The following is a 12,827-nucleotide window of genomic DNA, read 5'->3' on the forward strand; positions in this document are numbered from 1 at the left end:
CAATTGTACACATCAGATAGCCGGTTTAGCATGGCGGCTTCTCCTGTCTCTCCCGCACTTTTCTGCTCAGGGTGTGAAATGTTTAGTTATTCCTCGGCCTCCTTTAGCAGTAATGGTACTTGTAACAAGTGTAGCTTATTCATAGCTTTGGAGGCCAGGCTGGGCGAATTGGAGACTCGGCTCCGCACCGTGGAAAATTCTACAGCTAGCCAGGCCCCTGTAGTCGGTGCGGACCAAGGTAGCTTAGCCGCCGTTAGTTTCCCTCTGGCAGATCCCGAGCAGCCGGGAAAGCAGGCCGACTGGGTGACTGTGAGGAGGAAGCGTAGTTCTAAACAGAAGCCCCGTGTACACCGCCAACCCGTTCACATTTCTAACCATTTTTCCCCACTCGACGACACACCCGCCGAGGAACAAACTCTGGTTATTGGCGACTCTGTTTTGAGAAATGTGAAGTTAGCGACATCAGCAACCATAGTCAAATGTCTTCCGGGGGCCAGAGCAGGCGACATTGAAGGAAATTTAAAACTGCTGGCTAAGGCTAAGCGTAAATTTGGTAAGATTGTAATTCATGTCGGCAGTAATGACACCCGGTTACGCCAATCAGAGGTCACTAAAATTAACATTGAATTGGTGTGTAACTTGCAGAAACAATGTCGGACTCTGTAGTTTTCTCTGGGCCCCTCCCCAATCGGACCGGGAGTGATATGTTTAGCCGCATGTTCTCCTTGAATTGCTGGCTGTCTGAGTGGTGTCCAAAAAATGAGGTGGGCTTCATAGATAATTGGCAAAGCTTCTGGGGAAAACCTGGTCTTGTTAGGAGAGACGGCATCCATCCCACTTTGGATGGAGCAGCTCTCATTTCTAGAAATCTGGCCAATTTTCTTAAATCCTCCAAACCGAGACTATCCAGGGTTGGGACCAGGAAGCAGAGTTGTAGTCTTACACACCTCTCTGCAGCTTCTCTCCCCCTGCCATCCCCTCATTACCCCATCCCCGTAGAGACGGTGCCTGCTCCCAGACCACCAATAACCAGCAAAAATCTATTTAAGCATAAAAATTCAAAAAGAAAAAAATAATATAGCACCTTCAACTGCACCACAGACTAAAACAGTTAAATGTGGTCTATTAAACATTAGGTCTCTCTCTTCTAAGTCCCTGTTAGTAAATGATATAATAATTGATCAACATATTGATTTATTCTGCCTTACAGAAACCAGGTTACAGCAGGATGAATATGTTAGTTTAAATGATTCAACACCCCCGAGTCACACTAACTGCCAGAATGCTCGTAGCACGGGCCGAGGCGGAGGATTAGCAGCAATCTTCCATTCCAGCTTATTAATTAATCAAAAACCCAGACAGAGCTTTAATTCATTTGAAAGCTTGTCTCTTAGTCTTGTCCATCCAAATTGGAAGTCCCAAAAACCAGTTTTATTTGTTATTATCTATCGTCCACCTGGTCGTTACTGTGAGTTTCTCTGTGAATTTTCAGACCTTTTGTCTGACTTAGTGCTTAGCTCAGATAAGATAATTATAGTGGGCGATTTTAACATCCACACAGATGCTGAGAATGACAGCCTCAACACTGCATTTAATCTATTATTAGACTCAATTGGCTTTGCTCAAAATGTAAATGAGTCCACCCACCACTTTAATCATATCTTAGATCTTGTTCTGAAATTGAAGACTTAACAGTATTCCCTGAAAACTCCCTTCTGTCTGATCATTTCTTAATAACATTTACATTTACTCTGATGGACTACCCAGCAGTGGGGAATAAGTTTCATTACACTAGAAGTCTTTCAGAAAGCGCTGTAACTAGGTTTAAGGATATGATTCCTTCTTTATGTTCTCTAATGCCATATACCAACACAGTGCAGAGTAGCTACCTAAACTCTGTAAGTGAGATAGAGTATCTCGTCAATAGTTTTACATCCTCATTGAAGACAACTTTGGATGCTGTAGCTCCTCTGAAAAAGAGAGCTTTAAATCAGAAGTGCCTGACTCCGTGGTATAACTCACAAACTTGCAGCTTAAAGCAGATAACCCGTAAGTTGGAGAGGAAATGGCGTCTCACTAATTTAGAAGATCTTCACTTAGCCTGGAAAAAGAGTCTGTTGCTCTATAAAAAAGCCCTCCGTAAAGCTAGGACATCTTACTACTCATCACTAATTGAAGAAAATAAGAACAACCCCAGGTTTCTTTTCAGCACTGTAGCCAGGCTGACAAAGAGTCAGAGCTCTATTGAGCCGAGTATTCCTTTAACTTTAACTAGTAATGACTTCATGACTTTCTTTGCTAATAAAATTTTAACTATTAGAGAAAAAATTACTCATAACCATCCCAAAGACGTATCGTTATCTTTGGCTGCTTTCAGTGATGCCGGTATTTGGTTAGACTCTTTCTCTCAGAGTCTTCTGTGGAGTTATTTTCATTAGTTACTTCATCCAAACCATAAACATGTCTATTAGATCCCATTCCTACCAGGCTGCTCAAGGAAGCCCTACCATTATTTAATGCTTCGATCTTAAATATGATCAATCTATCTTTATTAGTTGGCTATGTACCACAGGCTTTTAAGGTGGCAGTAATTAAACCATTACTTAAAAAGCCATCACTTGACCCAGCTATCTTAGCTAATTATAGGCCAATCTCCAACCTTCCTTTTCTCTCAAAAATTCTTGAAAGGGTAGTTGTAAAACAGCTAACTGATCATCTGCAGAGGAATGGTCTATTTGAAGAGTTTCAGTCAGGTTTTAGAATTCATTATAGTACAGAAACAGCAGAGTTTCAGTCAGGTTTTAGAATTCATCATAGTACAGAAACAGCATTAGTGAAGGTTACAAATGATCTTCTTATGGCCTCAGACAGTGGACTCATCTCTGTGCTTGTTCTGTTAGACCTCTTGTTCAGTGCTGCTTTTGATACTGTTGACCATAAAATTTTATTACAGAGATTAGAGCATGCCATAGGTATTAAAGGCACTGCGCTGCGGTGGTTTGAATCATATTTATCTAATAGATTACAATTTGTTCATGTAAATGGGGAATCTTCTTCACAGACTAAGGTTAATTATGGAGTTCCACAAGGTTCTGTGCTAGGACCAATTTTATTCACTTTATACATGCTTCCCTTAGGCAGTATTATTAGACGCATTGCTTAAATTTTCATTGTTACGCAGATGATACCCAGCTTTATCTATCCATGAAGCCAGAGGACACACACCAATTAGCTAAACTGCAGGATTGTCTTACAGACATAAAGACATGGATGACCTCTAATTTCCTGCTTTTAAACTCAGATAAAACTGAAGTTATTGTACTTGGCCCCACAAATCTTAGAAACATGGTGTCTAACCAGATCCTTACTCTGGATGGCATTACCCTGACCTCTAGTAATACTGTGAGAAATCTTGGAGTCATTTTTGATCAGGATATGTCATTCAAAGCGCATATTAAACAAATATGTAGGACTGCTTTTTTGCATTTACGCAATATCTCTAAAATTAGAAAGGTCTTGTCTCAGAGTGATGCTGAAAAACTAATTCATGCATTTATTTCCTCTAGGCTGGACTATTGTAATTCATTATTATCAGGTTGTCCTAAAAGTTCCCTGAAAAGCCTTCAGTTAATTCAAAATGCTGCAGCTAGAGTACTAACGGGGACTAGAAGGAGAGAGCATATTTCACCCATATTGGCCTCTCTTCATTGGCTTCCTGTTAATTCTAGAATATAATTTAAAATTCTTCTTCTTACTTATAAGGTTTTGAATAATCAGGTCCCATCTTATCTTAGGGACCTCATAGTACCATATCACCCCAATACAGCGCTTCGCTCTCAGACTGCAGGCTTACTTGTAGGTTCCTAGGGTTTTTAAGAGTAGAATGGGAAGCAGAGCCTTCAGCTTTCAGGCTCCTCTCCTGTGGAACCAGCTCCCAATTCAGATCAGGGAGACAGACACCCTCTCTACTTTTAAGATTAGGCTTAAAACTTTCCTTTTTGCTAAAGCTTATAGTTAGGGCTGGATCAGGTGACCCTGAACCATCCCTAAGTTATGCTGCTATAGACTTAGACTGCTGGGGAGTTCCCATGATGCACTGAGTGTTTCTTTCTCTTTTTGCTCTGTATGCACCACTCTGCATTTAATCATTAGTGATTGATCTCTCCTCCCCTCCACAGCATGTCTTTTTCCTGGTTCTCTCCCTCAGCCCCAACCAGTCTCAGCAGAAGACTGCCCCTCCCTGAGCCTGGTTCTGCTGGAGGTTTCTTCCTGTTAAAAGGGAGTTTTTCCTTCCCACTGTCGCCAAGTCCTTGCTCACAGGGGGTCGTTTGACCGTTGGGGTTTTTACGTAATTATTGTATGGCCTTGCCTTACAATATAAAGCGCCTTGGGGCAACTGTTTGTTGTGATTTGGCGCTATATAAATAAAATTGATTGATTGATTGAAAGCCGCTTTCCATGCTGGTTGCACGCTAATACAAAACATAGTGCAAAGTTGAAGGAAAGCACCAACAGAATGCATGCAAGACTTGTTCATATTCAAAGATGTGGTGACATTATTGTATTTTTATGCAGTGTAATATAACAAGGGCATTGTCTTTACTGGAAAATGTAGGTATGCATTTTAATATATCAGGTGAATATGAATTTTTGTTTTGCCTAGAGGTTCATGTTGTTTTTTTTAGTTGTAGGTAGAATGTGTTTGGTAGCTTGGAATTTGATTTCTGCTCACATGTAAACAGGAATTTCTATTCTGTGCACTGTATATTCAAGAATCATAAAAAATAATAAAATCACAGAGTAGTACAGTAATATGAGCTGTCACCTTAAAGTTGTATTTTACTGATCTTAAAATAAATAAATTGCAACATTTATATTGTGGTAGTCCTGTGCAGCCACGCCAGTCTTTGCAGATTTTGTCATATCTTAGACTTAAGCATTTAAGTTATGCTGAGTAAGTCCTGAGTAGTACTTGGCAGGAAGACTGCTTTGGAATACCAGGAGCTCTGTACTGTATGTTTCTCCAATTAGAACTGGAGTTGTGTCACGAAGGGCATCTGGTGTAAAACTTGTGCAAAATCCCAATGTGGATCTCTAGTGAATCCACTGTAGTAACCTCAAGTAGTTGAAGGCAAGAAAAATGCTGTGGCAATCCTGACCACAGATATGGACAGCGACATAGTCCTTGAAGTATCCAGGGCTGTCTCTGGTGGTAAACCAACTGCTCTTAGTCCACAGAAGAGGCGGTATTGTCAGAGGAGGGTTATTCTGTTCAGCACATGGGGTTGGCACTGCAGTCATCCCCCTTTTCGGCAGCAGGCAGGCGGTATCATGTCAGTTTGTCCTGGTATGGCACCACCAGGTGTCCCCACCTGGACACACACAACCTCCTTCAGTCAGGCCATCAGTTCACCTGATCCGTGCCAGGGGCCACAGAATTTGGGAGAAATTCCAGTATTGTGGGCCGGGTTGGAAACCTGTGCTCTATCCCTGCTCTGAAACACCTGCACCAATACTGGATATCTTCAGCTATCTTCTGACACAGCCCAGCATTGTTCTGAGCCTAATGCACAAAGTCATGCACCAACTACAGGTGATTCCATAGTTGATGAAAGTAGTCCATTTCATACTTCCTGCCCTAACATGAGTGCTGCCAACATACACTGGCTGGAATGCTGCATGAAAGTCAAGTAGACATCAGGACCTGGGGAAAGTGGGAGACCCAGTCTCACTGGTGCTGGCTGGTGAGGATAACCAGAGGGCTAGTAAGGGAGTGGATGAAGCATTCTACCAGCCCATCAGGCTGGGGATGGAGAGGCATTGCACAGGTCTTCCTCACAAATAACAGCTTGCACTCTTCCCCTATGAACTGAAATTTTGGCCTCGGCCACTGTGGCGCTCAGGAGGGATCCCAAAGCAGACAAACATGTTCTCAACCAGGCTCTTTGTAGTTATGGTGGCAGGCAGTACTAAGGCTACCATTCCTGAAAAAGGCAACAGAACACAAGAAATATGGTTGATTGTGTCTTTGCCAGCATGCATCTGTCTGTCTATCTGTGTCTTCTATGTTATAGCTCATGCCGTCAGCTTCACTCAAATTACAGTCCTTGCCATTACAAGCCTCTTGTTTATATGCTTCAATTTAACAAGCAAAAAGGGAAATAGCTTTGACCCCGATAAGCCTCATAAATATGTCTAAAATCACTGGGACAGTGCAGATGAAGTGTCTTGTACAAGGACACAGAAAAGGAATCAAACCCAGATCTGCATATTGGCAGTCCAACTACTTTTTCTAGAGTCAGTATAATTTTCAGTCATTTGTAAGACAATACAAATACACCTCAATTATAGAACTACTCATTTATTATTATTGTTAGCAATTTGGCGACGTTGTTGCATGTCTTGGCCAACTCAGTATCCGGAGTTCCCTGCGAAATTAGCAGGCTTTCATACCAACCCCATTTGACCCATTCCTTTCAGTTACTGGTCCATTTATTCAGGTAGTTTGACTTCTTTGGGCAGATATGGACCGAATACCAGGTGCTGACATCATTGTGTGAATGAATGACTGTGACGGTTTTGTATGGGATGGAAAAGCATGCCAGAAATGCTGTCAGTTTACCTCTTATGAGTAAGCTAACCATGGTCTCCTCAAAAGATACCTGTCTGTCTCTGGCTGACTTACACTAAAATGAGAACACAACCATAACCAATGGACCAAATATGATTTCTGAACATTGTATACATATTTAGTTTTGCTGTAAAAATACCTTGAGAATGAGTTAGCATGGTTGCTTCACAGCGGTCTTTCTGTGTGGGGTTGCATGTTCTTCCTGTGTTTTATGGGTTCTCTCCTGGTGCTCCAGCTTCCTCCCACATCCAAAGACATGCAGGTTAGGTGGATTGAAAACTTGAAATTGTCCGAAGATGTGGGTGTGTCTGTATATGTTTGTCTATATGTGGCCCTGCGACAGAGTGGCGTCCTGTCCACGGTGTACCCCACCTCATGCCCTATAACTGCTGGGATAGGCCCCAGCCCCTCTCGACCCTTAATTGGAGTAAGCAGATATAGAAAATGGAAGGATGGATGCATACATTGAGAATGAGGTACATGATAATGTGAAGTATAAACGTGTCCGTGAAATTTGGTGAGATGTTTACATCTCTGCACAGCATTCGAAATCCCACCAAAATATGTAAAACACCTTCTTTTGACCCAACAGTCAAAACTAGCAATCGCGTTGATGTTAGCACCTTGGTTTAACAGTCTGCTGAAATTGCTGCGTTTGCCCTGGAAAACACACACACACACACACACACACACACACACACACACACACACACACACACACACACACACACACACACACACACACACACAGCACCTCTGTGTGTTTACAACCACTTTAATCAATTTCATTATTTATAAAAATCTAATGAAAAAGGTCAGTTTGATTCCCATTTCAGCTTACTGCACAAGTACTTGTAATTCATGAGATACGTCTTGTCTCGTCTTTTTCTAGGAAGATACAGATCACAACTACTACACATCAAAAACATACGGCCCCACTGATCCGATGAGCAAGGACTTGTGGGTAAATATTGACCAGATGGACAAGGAAAAGGTGAAGATCCACGGGATTTTGTCCAACACACACAGACAAGCTGCGGTAAGTCAACACATCGACAAATGATATGAAGAAAGCTGTGTTTGGTGTTCAACATGAAAGTTATGAATGAATTTAGAGCAGCCAAACAAAGTCGGATTAACCTTTGATGTCATCTCAAACATAAATCCAAAGATTAAACCCTTTCAAAAAGGAGAAGAAGAGTTCTGTTTACTCAGTAATTACCTCTGTCATGGAGGGTGTGTCGACACCATCTGCTGGCTGATTTGGTTGTTTGTCATCATAATTCCTCAAGAATTTATTGAGCAATTGCCATGAAGTTTATTGGAGGGGTGGAGTTTTGGACGTGAAGGAACTCATGAAATAATGGTGCAAATGCTTTCACTTTTATCAACATTTCAAGATAGGAAATTGATCAGTATCTCATAAAATGCAAGATTCATAAAATATAAATAAAAATCATACATGTGGTTGGATTATTAATTGAGGTTGATGTGGTTGAAGGGTCTGTTCCATAGATGACCAAGCATGTTTCACATTCCTTTTTTAAAAGATGCGTTTCTACTCTTAATCCGTCTTTTTTCTTCTTCTTCTTCTTTGTTTTTTTCTTTTGAGCCAGTAGTCTACATTTTACTGAAGTACATTTGCCATATTACCTTCATTATGCGACTTTCTGCGCTTCCCACGAAACACTGTAATCCACAAGCACATTGAAAGCTCAGGTGAAAGTGTGCTTATATTCTATTTTATAAGAAATGACTAAGAAAGTTCTAAATAGCCCATTTTCCGAGAATCATGGATACAATTGTAATCATCTAAATCTCATATGCGTTGCAAAGTCAGAGCACACCGTGTGCACAGTTAATCCTGCTTAACCTAAATTGCAATTAAAAGGTAAAATATGCACGCTCAAGAGGAGAGCAGGTGTCATGTGTGATGTTTTCTGCAGCTGGAAGATTTTGAGCACATCAGCTGTGCAACTAATTACTAATTACTAATAACTATTCTGACACAAGTACAAACTGTTTTTAAGGGAGGTGATGGTGTAGTGGTTAAGGCGTTGGGCTTGAGACCAGAAGATCCTCAGTTCAAATCCCAGCCTGACTGGAAAATCACTAAGGGCCCTTGGGCAAGGTCTTTAATCCCCTAGTTGATCCCGGTGTGTAGTGCGCGCCTTGTATGGCAGCACCCTCACATCGGGATGAATGTGAGGCATAATTGTAAAGCGCTTTGAACGTCTGATACAGATGGAAAAGCGTGATATAAATGCAGTCCATTTACCATTTTTAATGCAGCACATCATTCCACCAAGTGGAACCAGAATGCACATGTGCAGTCATACATTATGATGAAGTGCACGTAAATGTTTTACTGAAGTGGTAATAGTCCAAACTGGAGCCAGTCAATGTGCATGAGACCACACTTACTTTGATAGACTGCGGAAACTGGTGCAGGAGGTGCACCAGACTCCCCCGGGTTTTAGAATTTTTATGAGAAATTGCGAGAAAACAACTCAGATTGAGGGTGGAAGTCAGTAAATTGTACTTTGAGAAGTTAATTAATGAAGTGTTTTTTTAAATGTTTGCTTGAGTATGTTTCACAAATACCGTAATTTCTATATTACTATAAGCCTCTACGTCTTTCACACACTTTTAACGCTGCAGCTTAAACAATGATCCGGTTAATTTATGGATTTTTGCATCCTTTCTCATAAGGTGAAATACGTCAGTTAATGCTGTCCATTGAAAGCTGCGGTCCTCATGTGGAGTAAATTTACACACTGAGTAAATATAAAGTCTGTTTCAGTGGGATTTATCATCATATACTGAAGAAAAATTATCCACATAAAACCTCCTGATTTTCGAAAACGATGTCTGAAAATACTTGTTGAAAGTATTTTGTTGAAAAGTCACAGCACCTCATTAATGTCTCATTTACCACAGGCACTAGGCGATTCTGGCTGCACGCAATTAAATTATCTCATGATCCAAAAGGAAAAAACAAAAATGATAAAATTACTCAGTTTTGCCTCCGTGTGGAGCAGAGATGATGCGCAATACCGTGCCTGCCATGCTCGTTAATATTTACGTCTAACACCTTCAGAAAAAAAGCATTTACGGTATGTATTTAATTAGTAAGTAAGTCCCTTCGGCTGCTCCCTTGTTTGCACTCGGGGTCGCCACAGCAAATCCAAGGTGGCTCTGCATGTTGAATTGGCACAGGTTTTACGCTGGATGCCCTTCCTGACGCAACTCCACATTACATGGAGAAATGTGGCAGGGGTGGGATTTGAACCCAGAACCTTCTGCACTGAAACCAAGCGCATTAACCACTTGGCCACCACCCCTGCTTATGTATTTAATTAAAAGTTTAAAAATGTTTTCTGTCTAACATCTTTCTCTGTAAATATCTCATGTTACAACGTGGACACCTACGGCTTATAGACAAGTGTAACCTATTTATGTACAATTTTTATTTTTTTTCTATTTAAAATTGATGGGTGCATCTTATATTCAGGTGCGCTCTATATAGTCCGGAAATTCCAGTAGGAATTTTCACTTTTCCTTGAGTCATTTTTTTTAATGGTATTAATTGTACTTTTTCTTGCATATAGAATTTCAATAATGTCACTATTTCTCATTAAATAGAAGTCTTTAAGTGTGTTTAACATTCACAGGTAAAGCTGAAACAGCACAGAACTCATTTTAAGCCTTTATCCTGTTTAAATGCTTCTCTGCAGTCAAGGGGCTGTAAGTTTAAAGCAGTAGCTGTGCACAGGCAGTTGACCGGTGTGAGGTGCATACTGATGAAGTCGCACATCACACTGATGGGTGAGACCGAGTAGCACAGCTGTAACCTTTGAAAGAAAATGCACCGAGGGTGAACAATAGTCTGCTGAGGAGATAGAATGGAGTCACACATTGTGCATTCTGCTCCTCCAGCTTCACTCATATAATGATGGACTGAACCATATCATTTGAGGCGAGCTGTTCCTTTAGCCACCGCCAGGCTTAAAGCCGATGCTTTTTCTTCCATACAGCGTAGGAGGAATGTAGGAAGCTTCCCAGACTTTTGGTTTAGTGTGAAAAAAAAAAAAAAAATCATGGAATGAATTTTTCCAAATCATTGGGCAGCCAAGCATTTAAGATTCCAAAGGAGGTGTGGAAAGAAATATTTTGCGGATAATTTGACTGTGAGACTGCATTGCAAGAAAAGCGAAAAGAATCAAATTCAGCTGCTGTGTCAGCAGGCGAAGGCTCTCAGGAAATACAAGTTATTATGGCATCACTTAGAAACTGGATAAAAGATAAAGTCCCTGGCACAGGAGTGGAGAGCGCGTCCGTGTTCTTTGCTGGCACTGTTGCCTGCCAGCTCTCTGGCTGGGACTCCGAATGAAATTGGCCAACAGGTCATAAAACAAAGCACAGCCGCAGAGGTCAACTTCATCACCACGTCACAACAATTTTAAGCTCTGGATTGGTTTGTTAGCCTTGTGATTCTCAGTGATTCACCGCAGAATCACTCCCAAGAGCATAATGTAGGATAACGTACTGCAGCATCAGGTTTACTGTTGCCTGTCCATCTGTGTGACATTTTTGGACAGAATTACTGTGCAGTCTGAGCATATTCTTCCTATGGATACAATAATTCATATCTAAACTATGTTTTGTGGTAATGTAGATTGAGCACAGTCATTTGTATTTGCATGAACATTCACTTTATGAGACCAAAATAATTATTTGGTGTTTATGCCTGATGGTTTCAAGAAGAGCTGCTGATATATGATGAAGTGTACAGGGGCAGCAAAACAATACTTGTCTGTTAACCAAAAGGTCATTTGATCAAGCCGTAGTTACACCTGTCTGTATATTGAAGTGGGCGGCATGGTGGCCTTGTGGTTAGCACTGTTGCCTCACTGCAAGAAGGTTGTGGGATCGCTTCCCACCTGGAGCCTTTCTATGTGGTGTTTGTAGGTTCTCCCAGTGTTCACGTGGATTCACTCCAGGTGCTCTGGCTTCTGCCCACATCCAAAAGACATGTATGTTAGGTGTATTGGAGACTTTAAATTGACCGTAGGTGTGAATGTGTTTGTTTGTCTATATGTGGCCGTGTGACAGACTGGTGTCCTGTCCAGGGTGTACCCTGCCTCACGCCCTATGACTGCTGGGATAGGCTCCAGCCTCTTGTGATCCTTGATTGAAGTAAGCAGGTATAGAAAATGGATGGATGTGTATTGAAGTGTTTCTGAGCAGGACATTAAACATTTTCCAACATGTATGTCGGTAACTTTTATGGAAATTCCAAGCAGTTTTATGTGAATATGACTGTAATTACCTTGAAGAAGGTTTTACAGGAATTATTGGATTTTCAGATGTGGTGCATTCTGTTTTATTATATGGCTGCAACACTGCACGTGCTGTGATTGGCTGATTACCGGTCGGATATTTTCCCATATTGGGCCGGTTACCATGATAATCGGGCCACAACGCCTGTTTTCGTTACAAACAGGAAACTAAAAACACATTTAGAAAAACCAAATCAGACATGAATATACTCCATAAATATCTAAACAGCATCGGAAAAATACACAGATTGAAAGCTTACCAGCTAACGACCAAACCATGTGTTAAGCTAGTGGAAGAATGCAAACAAGCCCAACACCCACCAGCAGCATATTTGGGCGATACTGTAAGTTTACATGTTCATATATATATATATATATATATATATATATATATATATATATATATATATATATATATATATATATGTTTATATAGCCATGTAATGAACAAATTTTTAACCTCGCTTGCTCGGTTAATAATCCTTTAATCTTGGTATATTTTGACATTAACATGGCACATTTGACTAACAAGCCAATGCTTACTATAGTTAGCATTACTATAAATAACTGTGGTTAACATATGGGGTCATATTCATGTTAACAGCATCAACTATAAAGAGAGTGATCACATATGCTATACCATGGCTAGCATGACTGCATGTTAAAGCTTTAGCGTTTACTGTAATACAGCCCATCAGTTGTCAAATGTGTCATTTTGACATAACAGTGTATGTTGTGAGCAAGCTCACAAATTAATAATACTAGATGCTTACTTGGTATATGGGTAGTCGTAAATGCTTGACAAACTCCTCAACCTCTGTACTTTGACAAATATGATGTGTTACACAAATAAC

The 12,827-nt window shown here is 40.8% G+C and overlaps 1 protein-coding gene across 1 annotated transcript in view; it reads left to right on the plus strand.

The window, feature by feature from the left end:
• The window catches only part of LOC117510706 (plexin domain-containing protein 2-like), a 435,424-nt gene that overhangs the window by 185,619 nt on the left and 236,978 nt on the right, over positions 1-12,827 (plus strand). Inside the window, 1 exon segment of the mRNA XM_034170533.1 lies at positions 7,524-7,670. Within this exon segment, the coding sequence (XP_034026424.1) occupies positions 7,524-7,670 (147 nt within the window).

This window comes from Thalassophryne amazonica, chromosome 1, assembly GCF_902500255.1.
Source record: "Thalassophryne amazonica chromosome 1, fThaAma1.1, whole genome shotgun sequence".
NCBI lineage: Eukaryota > Metazoa > Chordata > Actinopteri > Batrachoidiformes > Batrachoididae > Thalassophryne > Thalassophryne amazonica.